Source organism: Cervus canadensis, chromosome 16, assembly GCF_019320065.1.
Source record: "Cervus canadensis isolate Bull #8, Minnesota chromosome 16, ASM1932006v1, whole genome shotgun sequence".
In the NCBI taxonomy this organism is placed as follows: Eukaryota; Metazoa; Chordata; class Mammalia; order Artiodactyla; family Cervidae; genus Cervus; species Cervus canadensis.
The window spans coordinates 4,398,666-4,415,934 of NC_057401.1; the positions used below are offsets into that span (position 1 = coordinate 4,398,666).

The window sequence follows — 17,269 nt, forward strand, 5'->3', positions numbered from 1 at the left end:
CCCGGGCAGCACCAAGTCACCGGGTCCCCGGGCCTGATCTCCGGCGCCGGCCGGCCACCCAGGGTCCCTGGAAACGAGCCACTGCGATCCCACCCCAGGCCTCAGGGGGCGCTATTCAGGTTCGTTCTGATGGGAATGGAGCATTGTTTTCTTTCTGCGCTTGCGCAGCAAGGAAGTCTCACTTCCGTCTCTACGCGCGCACCGTCTGAACTCGGCGGTCGCTCGGTAGGTGAGTGGAGCTGGTGAATTCTCCGGCTACGAAGCCCTCCGCTCCACTGGACTCCATCCTACCTGCCCGGGGGTCTACCCGCCGCCTTGGAGATCTCTCTGCGTGACCCCCAACCGTGCATTCTTTTGCAGTCTGAGCCCTCGCCCCTCAGCCTCAAGGCCCCAGTGCCGCCCCCTCCCCACTCCCGTTTAGTTAAGCATGCGCCCTCCACGCTCGTCTTGCTCTGTGTAACACCCAGACCTTTCATATCCTTCGCTTTCCTCCCTCAGTCTCCTGCCGAGGCCACCTCCTTAGAACCCCTGGGCGGGGATGTAGCGAAGTGTCCCGGATGGAGAGAAGGCCCTGGTACCCCACCAAGCGTCCCTTCGCTCCCTCTGCCTCTGTCTGTAGGCGAACACCATGAAGTTCAACCCCTTCGTGACCTCGGACCGGAGCAAAAACCGCAAACGTCACTTCAATGCCCCCTCCCACGTGCGCAGGAAAATCATGTCGTCTCCACTCTCCAAGGAGCTGCGACAGAAGTACAACGTCCGCTCCATGCCCATCCGCAAGGACGACGAGGTCCAGGTACTTGTCTCCCGGGCACTAGTTACCCACCTGCGTGGCGCTCGGGCGCCGCCTTTGCCGGAGAGTGTCAACAGTGCCTGGACGTGTGGAGGAGTCAGAGACTCACACGCCCTCAGGACCGGGGCAGATGATGTGACCCTGCAGGGGGCTGGAGTTGGGGCCCAGAGTCACCAGAGAGCGCCTGCCCAGCTTAATTTAGAGCATTCCAACTCAATTCTTTAATAATAATAATTTGAGAAGTTTTGCTTTGCTTTCTTTTTTTAGTCCAGAGGTTGCTAGTTCCCAGACACTGCTCAGGGCAGATCTTTGCAGGGGAAGGTGTTGGAATAAGAGTAAGGTTTGGGCAACATTGGGTTTAGTGGAAGCTGAACATTTGATGGTGCTGGATTTGGCAGGGAGAATGGTGAAGCAACAGCAAATCAGAGAGGTGAAATTTTGAGAAAGTATAAGCTGTCTGTTCTCTGACTGGAGCTTAGAATGTGTAGTAGAGAAAGGGAAGTGAAGGTGAGTAAGATAGATTGGAGCTATATTCACACCTTGAAGGAATAGGTATTGAGCACTTACCAGACCAGGCACCATTCCCTAGAACTGTAATGGTGAACAACATCCACACGGTCCCTGTTGCAGTAGGGCTCATGTTTGAGAACGGGGGTTTCCCGACCTCTGCACTGTTGCCCTCTTGGGCTGGGTAGTTCTTTGTTGTGGTGAGCTCTCCTGTGCACTGTGGGATGTCTGGCGGCACCCCCGGCTTCCTCCACGCACTGTGGGATGTCTGGCGGCACCCCCAGCTCCCCCCATGCACTGTGGGATGTCTGGCGGCACCCCCGGCTTCCTCCACGCACTGTGGGATGTCTGGCGGCACCCCCGGCTTCCTCCACGCACTGTGGGATGTCTGGCGGCACCCCCGGCTTCCTCCACGCACTGTGGGATGTCTGGCGGCACCCCCGGCTTTCTCCACGCACTGTGGGATGTCTGGCGGCACCCCCGGCTTCCTCCATGCACTGTGGGATGTCTGGCGGCACCCCCGGCTTCCTCCACGCACTGTGGAATGTCTGGCGGCACCCCCGGCTTCGCCCACTAGGTACCAGTAGCAGCTCCGCACAGTAACCAGGACTGTCAGTGTTTCCAGGTATTGTTCCTGGGGGTAAAATTCACCTCTGACAACCTCCCCCAACTGAGAACCATTATTTTAGAGAATGAAGTAAGGAATTTAGTGTATCTCTAGGGGACTGGGACTTGGACCGTTTGAGGAGGAAAAGATCGGAAGCAGGAGATAAGTTAGGTTGAGAATGTAACAGGAATAGAGTGGAAAAAATAATTTGGAAGTATGGTTCAGCCTCTTTTCTGAATCCTTGCCATCAGACATGTTCTAGAAAGGGGGAATTGCAAATGCCTATAGGTGCTAGTTAGGGATACGCAGACTCTTCATTTGTTGTCAGATTCTTCAGTTTTGTGAGACCTGGAAAACCTGGATTCTTTGTTTTATAGAAACTGCTTTTGGCTGAGATCACCAAAAACCTCTTTATGACTAAATTCAGTGGTCCCATCTTCGTCTCACTGTCCTTGACTTTTTCAGCAGCATTTGGCATGGGTGGCATCACCTTGCTTCTTGAAATAGTCTCTCTTTTTAGCTTCTGTGACACTTCAAGCTCACAGTTTACTTCCAACTTCCCAGCCTCCATTGCTGGTTAGTTCTCCTCTGTCTGATCCCTAAATGCTAGAGTTTGTCAGGGCCTGCACCTGGTCTTCCATTGGCTGGCCTACATTGTCTACCAAGGTGGTAATACTTATACCTAGAGTTTTAAATATCTGCTCTATGCTAACACCTTCCTCCTTTATATCCTGGTTCAAACCACTTTTCTGACCACAGACCTAAGATCTAACTGCCTGCTGAACATCTTTATTTGAATATCTCACAGACATCTCAATCTTCTTATGCATGAAATCCTGACATTCCCACTGCCTCTAAAATCTGATTCTCCTCCCATCTTTCACACCTCAATAAGTGATGCTCTATCTCCCCACCTGTATATACCATAAACCTTTAAGTTATTCTTAACTTTCCCTAACCCCTCTCTTCTGTCACTATGTCTTGTTGATTTTACTTTCAAAATAAGTCTTAAATCTGAAACTTCTTTATATTTCCATTTTAGTTCAAAGCATCTTCACTCCACTCTTACCCTAATCCATTCTATACAGATGGCATTATTTGCAAATCAGACCCTACTTAAAACCTGTCAGTGGTGCTTGATGTGCTAACTGTTACATCTAAATCATTGATAAGGCTCCAGTGATCCAGTCCAGGCCTAACTGTCCAGCCTCATCTCACTTTATAAGCCCCCCACTCGCACTGTGCATCAAACCCATCAGTCCTTTCGGGTCCTTAGAATGCGCCCTCTGTCTGGAGTGCTCTCCTCCCCATTGCCTAACTCCTCACTTTGCAGGTCTTACATCTCAGTATCTTCCCGTGTGCCCTGTTCATGGGTCATATATTTGTATGTTTACCTCTTAACTGCTTACTACTCATCAGACCAAGCTCCCTGAGGCCAGAGAACTTTTCTGACCTCAGTGCAGAGCCTGGCACAGCAGGGGCACAATCAGTATTTATTAAACGGATGAAAACGATTGGATGGAATTGGAACGTGAGATAAAAGGGGGCATGAACTGTTTCCTTTTTAGATATGAACACAATGAAACTCAGGTAAAATAATAAAGAATAATACAGAAAATGAGTGTCCAGGCCAGGAATACAGGTCTCTTAACTCTAGAGGTCATACAGGGTGAGCATGTCTCCAGTCAAGAAAGTAAAATAGTCCAAGTAGGTTTGTTAAAACTGCCTTTTCTCTTGGTATCTTCTAAGTCTCACCTGCCCCTTTCTCTGAGTAGCTGAGTCTTCCTCCTACTTTACAGAGGGAATTAAAACTACCATCTAGGAACTTCCAGAGCTCCTGGCTCCACACCTTCTGGCTTAATACCTGCATTTCCACCCCTCCTGTCTTCATTCTCTCCTGTTATAAATCCCGTTTCTATCTAAAGCTCTCCCTCTGCCACTGAATGTGACATCCACCACTCTCTTCTCCCCTCTTCAGATCCTTCTATCCAGTATCTCCTTTCTCTACAGCTTCCTTACCTTTTCCTCCATACTTGTTCATTTAGACACAGTAATGTTTCCCCTTCTTAAATAATAAAAAATTATCCCTTAACCTCACAACCCCGTAGAGCACATGTCCTCTTTCCGATCCTCTTCAGATCCAAGCTCCTTGGGCCAGTCTTTTCATCTTCATCTTTCACCTCTGGTAAATTCACGGCCTTACCATAAACAACTTTCATCCCTCTGCTCCACCAAAAGCACTGTAGCCACGACCACCAGTGACCAGCTTGTTGTCATCTGTTGCTTTATCCTTCCAGTTCTTTTGGTTTGACTGTTCCACAGCATCTGACCTTCTCTTTGCTCCTGTAACACCATACTCCCTGGTCTCCGTTTATTCGTTTATGGTTTATGTTTCATTGCTATGTGGGCTTTTCTCTAGCTGTGGCGAGCAGGGACGGCTCTCCAGTTTCAGTAGGTGGGCCTCATTGTGGTGGCTTCTCTTGTTGCAGAGCATGGGCTCCAGGTGCAAGGGCCACAGGCTTAATGGCTCCGTGGCACGTGCGATCTTCCCAAATCAGCGATTGAACCTGTGTCTCTTGCATTGCCAGGCGGATTCTTTACCCATGAGCCACCAGGGAAACTCCCTGGTTTCCCATTCTTTCAGACCACTTGAGTCTCTTGTAAACCCTTCCAAAACGTTGGCTTTTCTTGGATTTCTACATTCTGCCCTTGTCTCACACCAGCAGTTCCCTGAGTAAAATCAGGCTTTGCGTTGCCATCTCTGCGGATGACTCTCAGGTCCTTGTTGCCAGCCCAGTGGGCCTTCCCGCCGTGTATGGAATCTCATGTCCATGCCTCTGGGAGAGGCACACCCATACATCCAGGTGCACACCTGGACCCTGGATGTCATCCTCGCCTTGTCCCCGCACCTTTCAGTCCATTGACTGAGTCTTATCCCATCTCCTTCCTCACTAGGTCTAGTGTTTAATCTACTTTTTATCACAGGTATGTTCCCTTGACTCCTTTTTAACATCTGTCTTTAGTCGTGATGATAGTTAAGAGGGCCTTTTCGCAGACTTTCCACACTAGGGTCTCTGGTCATGCGGTCCGTGATGGATTTACAGTGAGGCGTGCAAGGCTGTTCCCTTTGCAGCCTGAAAATCACCTTGGTAAGCTGGACAATGTAGGTAGACATTTAAGGAGTATTGAGATTCTCCATTTCTTTACATGTGGTATTTCCTCTATGCTTATGTGGCTGCTGTTTAATAGGCTCGTGCCTTTAGGAAAACCATAATCTAGTTGATTTTTAGAATAGAATTGGAGTATGAACAGATGTTTAGTGTGTGAAAATAGCCCACAATGTTTTATTTTTATTTATTTATTTTTCATTTATTTTTATTAGTTGGAGGCTAATTACTTTACAATATTGTAGTGGTTTCTGCCATACATTGACATGAATCAGCCATGGATTTACATGTGTTCCCCATCCCGATCCCCGTTCCCACCTCCCTCCCCATCCCATCCCTCTGGGTCTTCCCAGTGCACCAGCCCCGAGCACTTGTCTCATGCATCCAACCTGGGCTGGTGATCTATTTCACCCTTGATGGTATACTTGTTTCAATGCTATTCTCACAGAACATCCCACCCTCGCCTTCTCCCACAGAGTCCCAAAGTCTGTTCTGTACATCTGTGTCTCTTTTTCTGTTTTGCATATAGGGTTAGCATTACCATCTTTTAAAATTCCATATATATGCGTTAGTATACTGTATTGGTGTTTATCTTTCTGGCTTACTTCACTCTGTATAATGGGCTCCAGTTTCATCCATCTCATTAGAACTGATTCAAATGAATTCTTTTTAATGGCTCAGTAATATTCCATGGTGTATATGTACCACAGCTTCCTTATCCATTCATCTGCTGATAGACATCTAGGTTGCTTCCATGTCCTGGCTATTATAAACAGTGCTGCGATGAACATCGGGGTGCACGTGTCTCTTTCAGATCTGGTTTCCTCAGTGTGTATGCCCAGGAGTGGGATTGCTGGGTCATATGGCAATTCTATTTCCAGTTTTAGCCCACAGTGTTTTAATTTGACATTTTAATTTTTTTATGATGATAAAATATTTTTGTTAATTGTAGAAATCTTGAAATGTAGACTAATATAAATTAAGAATTCTACTTCCTGCCTAATGGCAACCATTATTGACATTGGGATATATTTTCATCTTGTGTATACCATATATATGAAGCATATATACACAAGATTCAGACTGTATTGTGTTTAGCTTTGTACTCTTTTTTTCTCTAAAGGTCATATCTTGAAAATTTCCCTAGGTCATAAATTATTTTTTGAAAACATGGGCTTTAGATGGTTGCATGAGAATCTCAATATAATTTCTTTCTTTCTTTTTAAACTGAAGTGTAGTTGATTTACAATGTTGTGTTAGTTTTATTCTCAGGACTAGTTGTGTGATGACCATCCTACTTCAAGGAATGTTTTGTTTAGGTAAGAGAAGAAAAAAATCCAGGTGAAGAACCTCCACCTGACTTAGAATAATAACACAGAGCAGATTTATACCAGGGGGGAAAAAAGGCTGATTTTGACTGCCAAGATTAATCTGTTTTTTGTGCAAAAAGTTTCATTGTTCGCCTGTATGTTCCTGATCATTAGTTTCCTCACTGTGATATTCAAGCATTAGAAATGGGGAGAATTGACTTTTGTGTTTTCTCTTAGGTGGTTCGAGGACACTACAAAGGTCAGCAAATTGGCAAGGTAGTCCAGGTGTATAGAAAGAAATACGTCATCTACATTGAACGGGTGCAGCGTGAGAAGGCTAATGGCACAACTGTCCACGTGGGCATTCACCCAAGCAAGGTATGGCCCGGGGCCACACAGTGGTAGTGGCTGTGTACCCCAGCATCCCTGCTGGAGTTGCTGGATATCAGCATTGCCTACACAGGCAGATGAGATAAGGACTTCAGAGGCAGTTCGGGCAGGCTTGGTTGGTTCACTGGCTAGGGGTAGCATCAAGGATCCAGATTCTTTTATTGTGTGTTCTGTCATTCTTGGTGATGGCCCATCTGCAAGCTGGTAGCAAGAGTGTTGCAGGCAGGACTTCCCCACGAGGGAGTATGCAGAGGGACTAGAGAGAACACCTCTTCCTTCAGCCCTCACTCCCAACTAGTGGAATTGACCGTTCCTCTCTTCAACTCCCAGCTTACACACTGTAGAGTCTCTCCTCCAGAGTTTCAGAACTTTAAGGGCCGAATGGTTGGGTCTCACTCACCTCTGTGATTTCTATATCGCCTAGTAGCTGGTGAGAATGCAGTATTTTTAAAAACATTGCATTTTGCCAGCCAAGGGATGATAGACAAACCATCCACGTTGATAGTATAATCTTCTACAACCTGAATGATCTTTGTATCACTGAACGATGTAAATGGTCCCTAGACCCACAGGAGTTAGGGGTAGGAGGATGGGTAGCAGAAGAAGGAACCCAAGCTGCTATCGTTGAGGGAAGATCCGCTGTGTGAGATAATTATGGTTTTAAGTCCTTTCCCCTTAAAAAAAATCAAGATCTGTTTGTTTTCTCATCCTAACAGGTGGTCATCACCAGGCTAAAACTGGACAAAGATCGGAAGAAAATTCTTGAACGCAAAGCCAAATCTCGACAGGTTGGGAAAGAGAAAGGAAAATATAAGGAGGAACTTATTGAGAAAATGCAGGAATGAATATACCCTGTTGCACAACTGTCGTTTATCCGTAGGTTTTTTGCCTGGCGTGTAGTCCTTTAAAACTTTTGAAGATGTCTCTCTCTGGAGTATTTTATTTCCTTTCTGTTTTGTTATTATTATTTATGTGGCTCTGTAAATCCACTTCTGCTGTTTTGATTAATAATTTTATGAATAAAAATTGGAAATGTTTTCTTGTTCCGATTGGTATTTATTGCTTTATAGGTAAAATCCATCTTAATTCTCCGTTCCCCAACCTTTAATCTACAGAGAGCAGCACAGCAGCAGCTGTGAGTTAAGACGGCCCTGCCCCTGCTTAGACCCTCATGCTGACGGGGTGGACAGGACAGGGCTCTGTTCTGACGCAGAGGTCCGCCCTGCTCGGCAGAAGTCAGGATCGGCCTGGCAGGCCCCAGGCCCCACCGAGAACAGCGCTGCTCAGCGCTCCCACTGTGGCCTGCCAGGCTGCCCTCTGGCCAGCTCCCTCTCCTCCACACCCTAACCAACCCAGGGACGTGGCGCTCCCGCACCCGGCTGCCCTGCCCAAGTCATGACGTCGCTGGTGCTATTTCCGTGTGACTGAAATGCCCTCTCCTGAAGATGATTCAGAAGATTGATGGCCTATAGGCAAGGCTTGACTTGGTTCACAGATTTTTTTTTTGTCCTATTGTTTTCATAACTTTAAAAATTAATTTCCAACATACGTAATGAGAGCACAGAGAAATCCAGACCTTTTGCTTCATTTGGCTGCATGAGGCCCTCAGCCTGCACAGCATCAGTGTGTGGAGATGGGACTCTTCCTGTCCTCACTGGACTCCAATCTAACTTCTAGTCATTCCTTAAGATTAGCTTCAGAGCCACATCTAAAATCCTCCCTTGCCCCTGTGGTAAACAGTCTATTGATTAATGCATCAAACAGCCTTTATGGCTCTCTAGTAACACTGGGTTTATCTGACACTGATGTTTCTTAATACATGTTGACTGATTCCATTCTTTTCCATTTTGACTGCTGCAGAAAATGAGTTTAGGTTAATTGCCCAAATCCCAGAGAGTGTAAGAGAGCTAGGATTTGAATCCAGGCCTCAGTGCATCAATGGACATTGACCTCCTGCGTCAGTCCCCTCTGGTATTCCTCCCTCTACTCCTGTCAACCCTTTATCAGAGTCTGATAAGAGCCTAGACGTACGGAACAGAAGAATTTATGTGTTTGTATCAAATAGTGCTATAGTGGGAACAGCACTGTCAGCAGCCATCAAGTGCCAATTGGAGCTCTGCCACTGGATGGTCAGAGGCCTTTGAGCAAGCTGCTCATCTCAGCTTCCATTTTCTCAGTAGAAGACGTCAGTCGCTCAATTGTGTCCGACTCTGTGACCCCATGGGCTGTAGCCCACCAGGTTCCTCTGCCCATGGAATTCTCCAGGCAAGAATACTGGAGTGGGTAGCCATTCCCTTCTCCAGGGGACCCTCCCCACCCAGGGATCAAATCCAGGTCTCCTGCATTGCAGGCAGATTCTTTACTGTCAGAGCCAAAAGAAGATAATACTTGCACTGCCTTCCTGTCTCATGGAAAATGCAGAAATAAAATGCCAGGATCAAATGGGCTATTTTGGAGCAGACTTTGAAAGTATGAGTGTATAAATTCTAATATTGCTATTATTATTCAGTATTTCCAATTCTAACATTCATCTTGCACTCAAAAAAGTAATGATTTTTCACAGAAGATCAATAAGATCACAAACCACAACTCAATATGCATGTTCTGACTGCAGCATTGATTTAAGAGTGAGCAGAATGATACCAGCTCTGGAGTCAGATGAATCAAGTCCTGTTCTGGTCTATGGACAGCCCTTTTTATGAGCCTCTGTTTCCCTATTTTATGTAAGAAGCTAGAAACACTGATCTTCAAGACTGAAAATTAAAGTAGCGGTCCACCAGGCCGCCCTGATTTTAGGAGTCAGTATGGGTGCTTGCTAATAGTCTCTACCTCCTTGCCTGCAGATTCTGTGATGCAGTAGGTCTGAAGAGAGAGGCCTCTTTGGGTCTTGCATGTATGTGTATTTTTCACATGGCCCTTGTATGATACTTAGGACTAGGTAAATTTGGGAAATTGTGTATCAGGATATATACAAATCACAGCACATAAAATATAGTAGGTGCCCAAAACATGGTGACTATATTAGCATACTGAGCCGTATGTCTAGCAGGCATAATGAATAGGTCAACCAGTAAGGACTGGAGTTTGTTTTTTTAATTTTTGTCTTCACTCTTAATAACACATATTTTAGGTCCCCAAATTTGAATAAAAGTCAGATTTCAAACTAGGTTAAATTTATAGTAAGATAATATCTTCTGATTGCTGGTCTGGGCCCTAGGCTCCAACCATTATGCTCACCATTACACTTAAATGATGATTATTTCCTAGGAATCAGATTTGGTTTCTTTTCAGCAACATGTTCAAGCGATAGATAAGAGTTTTGAGAACTGTAATCTCCCCCAAATCACACCAAACTTCTTATCATCAGTCATGTGAATAACAGTGCATGATCAAGAGCAGGAATTCGGCATCAACTGAGAGCTAATCCCAGCTCTGTCATCTCCTGGCTGTGTGACCCTGGGAAAATGGCCTAACCTCTCTGGGCCTGTATGGTCATCTATAAAATGGAGATGAACTGAGTACCTACCAAATAGAGTTGTCAAGGCTTACTACTTGGGATACTGTGTGTAGAGCATAGAGAACTCAGTAAGCGATAGCCACTGTCTTTCTGAGGAGACTGCAGTGGGTTTGTCTGCAGGAGTAGGGGGAAAAGTTTTTCTCCAGGGAGTTTGGATAAATGCAGGTTCTTGACCAAAGCAGGAGGGTTTGAAGGCAGCAGTATTGTGCTTGGGCTGCTGCTGGAAATTGGGACGGTAAAATGCCTGCTGGATGGGCTCAGGCTGGGGAGGGGGGTTTAGCATGTTTCCTGGAATGAGTTTGAATTAAGTAGTTTCCTACTGACCTTTTCATCAAATTTGTAGATGTCCACTTACATGAGTGAGTCCCCCTGTTATTTTGGAAAGACTCCAAACTTTCACACTTCAGATAACTCCTTCTGAGTGTCTGCTTTCATAGTACACTGGGGTCTGAGATGTTCAGCTACAGGGCTTTCCACATGAGTTGGGTAAGCAAGGAAGTAATCAGATCTGGGAACCAGGCAGAACTTTACTAACCAAGAGTCCTCTGTACTCTGCTGATGCTATAGACTACAGAGTTGAGCAGTCCCAATCTGGTAATGGCTTGGGTCTTTGTTCATTGTTCTTTTTAATTAGTTTTTTTCTTTTAAAGAAAAAAAACTGAACAGAGGAGACTGGCGGGCTACAGTCCATAGGGTCGCAAAGAGTCACGCACACATGCGTATATAGTACAACATAAAAAGGTACAAAAGGTATACAGTGAAAAGTAAGTTTCCTTGTCACATTGACTCTTAGTCACTCAGTTCTCCCCAGAAGCAGTCACTGTTTCCAGTCTTCTGTATCCTTCTAGAAATATTCTATACATACATGATTGGGGTTTTACTAAAGTCTGGTCCATGAATAAGTCTTCATGAGAATGGCAGGTCATCCAAATTTAAATAGCTATATGAGGTTGATTTATTTCCTGAACACCATAATTACAATGCAAATACGCATCAATATAAGTAAAATATTATTTGTCCATCAGAAATAACTAAATCAACCACATCCTAGCCTATCCCTAATATGAGGGCAGCTAATTCTACAACAGGTTTTCAAAGGTCTCATCTTATGCGTTAGATATCTCTACCTTTTAAAGTAGTGTATAATTTAAGGGTTTTGTGTGTGTGTGTGATTTACTATTTGAGATAGAAGAGGGAGTATGGTTTACTAGAAGAGCAGGAGCTACAAAGACCTACATACAGATCCCAGTTTTCTCTCTTAGAACAGCCAGACTTTGAGCAAGTCACAAACCTGAGCCTCCCTTTCTTAATACGTAAAATGAGTTTAATAACACCTATTTAGGTGTTGTGAGCATTCAGTGAGACAGGTAATTCAAAGCACCTTGTTTCATGACTGACGAGCGGCCATCAAAAAATGGTAGCTGCCGCAATCAGTGGTGTCGGCCCACAGTGCATATTCTCTACATATGAGCGGAGTAAACAGCAGAAACTCTATGCTAGAGTTTCCGCTTCTCCACTAACTTCCAGCCTTCTCAGTCGGCTTGGAAAGGAGCTTTACGATGTGGCTTCCTAACCCCGTATTCCTGTTTAGGAGCTCCATGGGGTCTGCACAGTAACGTTTCAGCCCACCTTGTTTACTCTATCCTACTGAAGTTGCCTCTGAGACTCTTCCTCTAATTCAAAAATTACTGAGCAACGTCCCTGGTGGTCCAGTGGTTGAGAATCCCTGCCAATGCAGAGGACACGGGTTCGATCCGTGGTCCAGGAAGATTCCACAAGCCGCGAAGCAACTAGGCCCACGCGCCAGAGCTATTGAATGCAGCCCACGCGCCCTTAAGCCCAGGCTCTGCAGAAGAGAAGCCACTGCAATGAGAAGCCCGCACACCGCCACTGGAGGGCGGCTCCCCCTTACTTCAACTAGAGAAAGCCCGCTGGCAACAACAAAGACCCAGCTCAGCCAAAAATAAAATAAATAAAAGTTACCGAGGACCCAAAGACCTTTTTTATGTGGATTACATCTATCAAAGTAATTACCATATTAGACATTAACATTGTAAGAATTATTTTAATCCATTTAAAAAATAATAATAAATCAAAAACATGTTAATGTTTTTATGGAAAATAACTACCTTTCCCAAAACAAAATCAAAAGAAGTAGCCATTGTGCACAGTTCTTTTATGTCTGGCTTAGTAGAAAACAAATGGATTCTTATAATGCTTCTGCAATCAACCCATTGCTGTGATGTTCTGGGTGAAGCAAAGGAAGAAAATTCAGTGTCAAATTCAGCGTCACATAGATTGGTAGTTAGAAAAGAAGACCTGGCCAACCCACTGGGAGTCTCTAGGACTCTCCAGCAGTCCTGGGACCATGCTGCCCAAAGTCTCATTTTTTTCTTGCAGGAGACTTGAAAGCAGAGAATATTTCTTCATTTGGAGGGTCACTGAATCCTAGCTCTTGGCCTTCTCCACAGCTTTCATTTGGAACATGTAATAAAATGTTTTCGACAGACTGACTGATAGAGGGAGCTATTGGCCAATACTAGCCCACATATAGAAATACCCAGATTAAAGTGTTTTCTCTTTCATAGTGGCTGAAACAAATTTCAGCCCGGTGTCTGAACAGAACCGGTGTCTGAACAGCTACATCTGTGCTCCTGACATCTGCTTCTCAGAGAGGCTGCCAAGAAGGTGAGGCAAAAGGTAGACTTACCAAGATCAACTTAAAAGAAAACACCTGCATTAATTTAAGAATGGGGAAAATTTTTTACAATAGCCAAAAAAGTGGAAGCAACCCAATTGTCCAACCATGGATGAATGGAAAAACAAAATGTGGTATGTATACAGAGTGGAATATTATTCAGCCTTAAGAAGGATGGAAATTCTGATATGTGCTACAACATGGATGAATCTCGAGGACATTATGCTCAGTGATACATAAACCAGTCACCAAAAGACAAATGTTCTATGATTTTACTTACATCAGGTATCTTGAGTAGTCAAGCTTATAGAAACAATGAAGTAGAATGATGGTTGCCAGGAACCAGGGGAGGGAAGAATGGGGACTTGTTTGGTGGGTATAAAAGAGTCCTGGAGATCTGGTGCACACCCGTGTGAAGATACTTAACACTACAGGAGTATACACGTAACAGTGGTTAAGAAGGTATGTTTCATGTTATGTATATTTATAGGAACAACTAGAAATAAGCTTTTAAAGAGAAACGGGAAGAAAGACCAAGCTTTTTTCTAATTTAGTTCTGGCTGATGTCACCCTTTCTTAACTATTCATTGCAGTTGTACAAATGTTTATTGAGCACATTCTAGGCATAAAATGCTTCTAAGGAAGATAGATCAGTTAAACAGCGCCCATTCTCAAGGAGTTTGCCCTCTACTAAAGGGTTAGTTGATTTATACACACAAAAAAGTACAAGGCCACATGACATGCATTAACAGAATGAAATAGGTCTTGTGAAGGTGGTACCTGGAATGGAACTTAAGAACAATAGAATTTCTGCTGAGACTGAGTTGTTGGGAAGGGGCAGGGTGAGCACAAACAAGACCAACTAGTTTTCTACCTTTTCCTTCAGGTAAAAGGTTTGAAATCTCGTTTGAAGAGATGTCAAAGATCTTTGGTCCAGCTTCCCATTTAATCCAAGAATTCATTCTAGTTGAATGAGGAAAGAAATCAGGAGGTAATTCGAAGTAGGGAAATGTGACTATCACAGGGAAATCATGGTCCAGGGTAAAGCACACTGGGTTGGTTTACAAATTTGCTTTCCATCTTGCTTTTGCCTGAAAGCTCTATCAACTTCTCTGAGGACTGTACTTCCCTGGCGGCTCAGACGGTAAAAGCATCTGCCTACAATGTGGGAGACCTGGGTTCGATCCCTGGGTTGGGAAGATCCCCTGGAGAAGGAAATGACAACCCACTCCAGTATTCTTGCCTGGAAAATCCCATGGACAGAGGAGCCTGGCAGGCTACAGTCCATGGGGTCGCAAAGAGTCGGACACGACTGAGTGACTTCTCTTCCCTTCTGTTCCAAGGCTGTCACATACACTGAACATGTGTGCAAATCCTTGGCAAGCATCAGAAATTCCTTGTCACCTTCTTCTTACTACCCTGGCTAATCCCTACTCCTCTTTCAAGGCTCAGCTCAAGACTGGCTTGGGGTAGAAAAGTCATGCACAGTGGTCCAACCTACCTTCACACTGCATTCAGTGGCCTGCTCAAAGTCCGTCATGTTCACCAGCCTGTGAACTCCCTGTGGGTAGGTGTGTCTGATTCCTGTAACCCTCCAAACCTGGCACAGTCCACGTCATCCACTAGGTCAGTAGTTAAGAGCACTGGCCTTGAAAATCACACCAACAAAGGTTGAATCTTGGCTTTGCTACTTAGTAGCTATGTGACCCTGAGCAAGATCCTTAACCTCCTTCTTGGGCCTCAGTTTCTTCACCTGCAAAGTGGGGATAACAATTAACGGCGCCATAGGCTGTCGTGAGGTGTTCAAAACGAAACTCAAGCACTTAAAGCCTATGACCCAGTGGCTACCACACAGAATTCTGAACAGAAACTTACTATGAAGTTCTCTATATATGCTTGTTGCATAAGAAGATAAGGCTGTACACTTTTCTTACAAGGGCCACCTTTTTTTTTTTTTTAATGGAACGCTTCACGAATTTGCGTGTCATCCTTGCGCAGGGGCCATGCTAATCTTCTCTGTATCGTTCCAATTTTAGTATATGTGCTGCCGAAGCGAGCACAAGGGCCACCTTCTTATCTGAGAACTTTGCCGAGCCTCTGATGACACACCTCTAGCTCTGGGGCTCTAGACACTTACAGAGCAGGAGCCCGGCGGTCTCCCAGCGGAGGGCGGGGCGGAGTCCCGCGCGCGGTCACGTGGGGACGCGGGGGGCGGGCCTTTGCGCGCGCAGGTCCCGCGGCCGGGGTTGACACTTCCGGGTGGGACCCGAGTGTGGTGGCGGGCCCGGGGCTGGCTCTTCCCGCAGTAACCATGGCGTATACCGGCCTCACCGTCCCTCTCATCGTGATGAGCGTGTTCTGGGGCATCGTCGGCTTCCTGGTGCCCTGGTTCATCCCTAAGGGTCCCAACCGGGGGTAAGTGCGCCAGGCCTGCCTGGGGAGGGAAGCGCGGTGAGAACCCGCCGGGCCGGGCGGGGAGAGGGGCCAAGGCACCGTGGGTCGGAGACCTTGCCCCGGTGATCCCGCCTTCCAGTCAGGCCTCGGCCCCCAGCCCCCGGCAGTCCCCCGACTTCCTTGTCGCGGCAGCCTCAGTGTCTCCTAGCCCGAACTGAGGAAGGTGACCTCCGGCGGATCCTCCTTGGAAAGAAGCTTTAGGGGAATTTTTTTCTCCTCACGCCCATGTGTGGGAGGGTGCCGTCGGAAATGGATGTATCTGTCCTCGAGGAGAAGTTGGGGCTCGTCACCGGACGGCTGTCGCCCCTTTAGCCCCGCTGTGTACCCAAATGAGGCCTCGTTTGCCTACACTTTAAAGGGACGGATCAAATAAATAGAAATTGGCCTCTCTTCCTCACAGGCTGTCGCAGTTGCACCGCACACGCTTGTGCCGCAGCGTTGAGCCCAGGCCTTGCATCTAGTGGGCGCCAGGAGCTAGCTGGGGCTTGATCTGGAGCGAGGTTAATTACCAAAGAGCAGGAGGTATTGTTTAGAAACCCCTGCGTCATACCTTTCTTAGGGCGCTCCCGCACTTGTGTATGAGTGTAACACAAGCTCTTAGAATGATTGGTTAAGAAAGACCTCCCGCCCCCCCAATCCCCCGACTTCTTTGTTAAAGAGAGCTTTTTCTGTTTTATAAGTAAACTTTTTTATTATGGTATGAAACAGTCTTATCTTCAAAGGAGCTTTGGAAACCCTCTTTTAGGTTCCTCTTTGCCTTTTAGTCATTTTTTCTCAGTGACACGATCATGTGGGGTGAAACTTATTATGAATCACAGATCTCGTTTTATTCTTTGAGACTAATTGGTGACTTCACAGTGTTCTGCATCCATAGTAGGCATTCAATAAAGGGCTGTTGAGTGGTCTATTGCCTTTATTAAAGGAAAGAAAATGCTCTTACTTAATAGTTTGTGACCTGAACCCCTTTTGCTGTCTGGAATAAACTTGTGTTAGACCTGTTCCTTTCATCTAGCTTACAAGTAAATCATAATTTGTTTAAAAAGTAAGAGTTGTAGTTGAATTTATCATTTGGTTGTATTAGGTCCACCCATTCTGCTCCCCTCTACTCCCCCCTCGGATGGCATCAGTTATGTAGGGTCGTCTTTCCAGCCTGTAATAGATGAGAATTCTCAGGTTATTGAAACAGTTTGTGTTAACCAAATTTAATTCCTTGGACTTGTTTCTCCTGCTATAGTTAGAGAACTTCAAAGTGCTCCTTTGTTGTATTTCTGTCGTCAGCTGTTTCCTTACCCACTGTCTTTCCAGCCTTCATGCTCAGAAAGCCTTTACTAATGTGCTGGCAGTGTTGACCACTTCTTTCTTGAAGATCCCCATTTGGGGCCCAGTGTGCCCAGCCTTGGGGTCTTGATGCTGTTGCTCTTACCCAGAGTCATGAAATGCCTCCTGTGGTATGGGCTACTTAGTTTGTAGTCCTAGTGTTACAATTCAGGTTTGACCTGCTAGTAATACGTGTTATCTGGATTTAATTCATAGCCTCCACCCCAGTCCTTGTTATTTCCTGCTCTTGGCAGGATTGAACAGGTCTTAAAACACAAGGTGTCTCCTAGGAGTTACTGTACTACACTTTGAGAAACACTGCTCCCAGTTGGATGATCCCTGTGACCTTGGATAATTTAACTTTTCCATGTTCCTATTTCCTCACTGTAAAATGGAAATATTAGTACTAAATTATTATTGGTTCTCTTTTCCCTCTTGAAAAGACTGCAGATAATTTTTTTCTTTTTTTTTTTTTACTACATGGAGGAGCTGAATTGCTTCAAGGACTA

General features: G+C 45.5%; 2 protein-coding genes and 1 non-coding gene across 4 annotated transcripts in view; 2 read left to right on the top strand and 1 right to left on the bottom strand.

Moving 5' to 3' along the window:
* The first annotated feature begins 105 nt into the window (after positions 1–105).
* Positions 106–7,811, top strand: RPL26L1 (ribosomal protein L26 like 1). 2 transcript variants are annotated; one of them, XM_043488402.1, is made up of 4 exons: positions 106–229; positions 620–796; positions 6,622–6,762; positions 7,491–7,811. In XM_043488402.1, the coding sequence occupies exons 2-4, from the start codon at positions 629–631 to the stop codon at positions 7,617–7,619; spliced, it is 438 nt and encodes a 145-aa protein (XP_043344337.1). In that variant the 5' UTR covers positions 106–229; positions 620–628; the 3' UTR covers positions 7,620–7,811. The 2 variants fall into 2 exon arrangements, with proteins under 2 accessions (XP_043344337.1, XP_043344338.1); XM_043488403.1 differs by having other exon boundaries at positions 175–225.
* Positions 7,812–14,942: 7,131 nt separating this feature from the next.
* LOC122454695 lies at positions 14,943–15,049 on the bottom strand. Its single transcript, XR_006273500.1, has one exon. It is a non-coding gene; the product is annotated as a U6 spliceosomal RNA (small nuclear RNA).
* A 159-nt stretch (positions 15,050–15,208) lies between these two features.
* ATP6V0E1 (ATPase H+ transporting V0 subunit e1) overlaps positions 15,209–17,269 on the top strand; it is a 28,115-nt gene continuing 26,054 nt past the window's right edge. Inside the window, exon 1 of the mRNA XM_043488672.1 lies at positions 15,209–15,404. Within this exon, the coding sequence (XP_043344607.1) occupies positions 15,301–15,404 (104 nt within the window). The 5' untranslated portion in view covers positions 15,209–15,300. The remainder of the gene's footprint in view (positions 15,405–17,269) is intronic.

What these genes read in the sequence shown, in the direction of transcription:
- RPL26L1 (XM_043488402.1), top strand. Translation starts at nt 629, where the DNA reads ATGAAGTTCAACCCCTTCGTGACCTCGGACCGGAGCAAAAACCGCAAA. An exon ending in GCAAGGACGACGAGGTCCAG is followed by an intron (nt 797 to 6,621) that starts GTACTTGTCTCC and finishes GTTTTCTCTTAG; the next exon opens with GTGGTTCGAGGACACTACAA. An exon ending in TGGGCATTCACCCAAGCAAG is followed by an intron (nt 6,763 to 7,490) that starts GTATGGCCCGGG and finishes TCATCCTAACAG; the next exon opens with GTGGTCATCACCAGGCTAAA.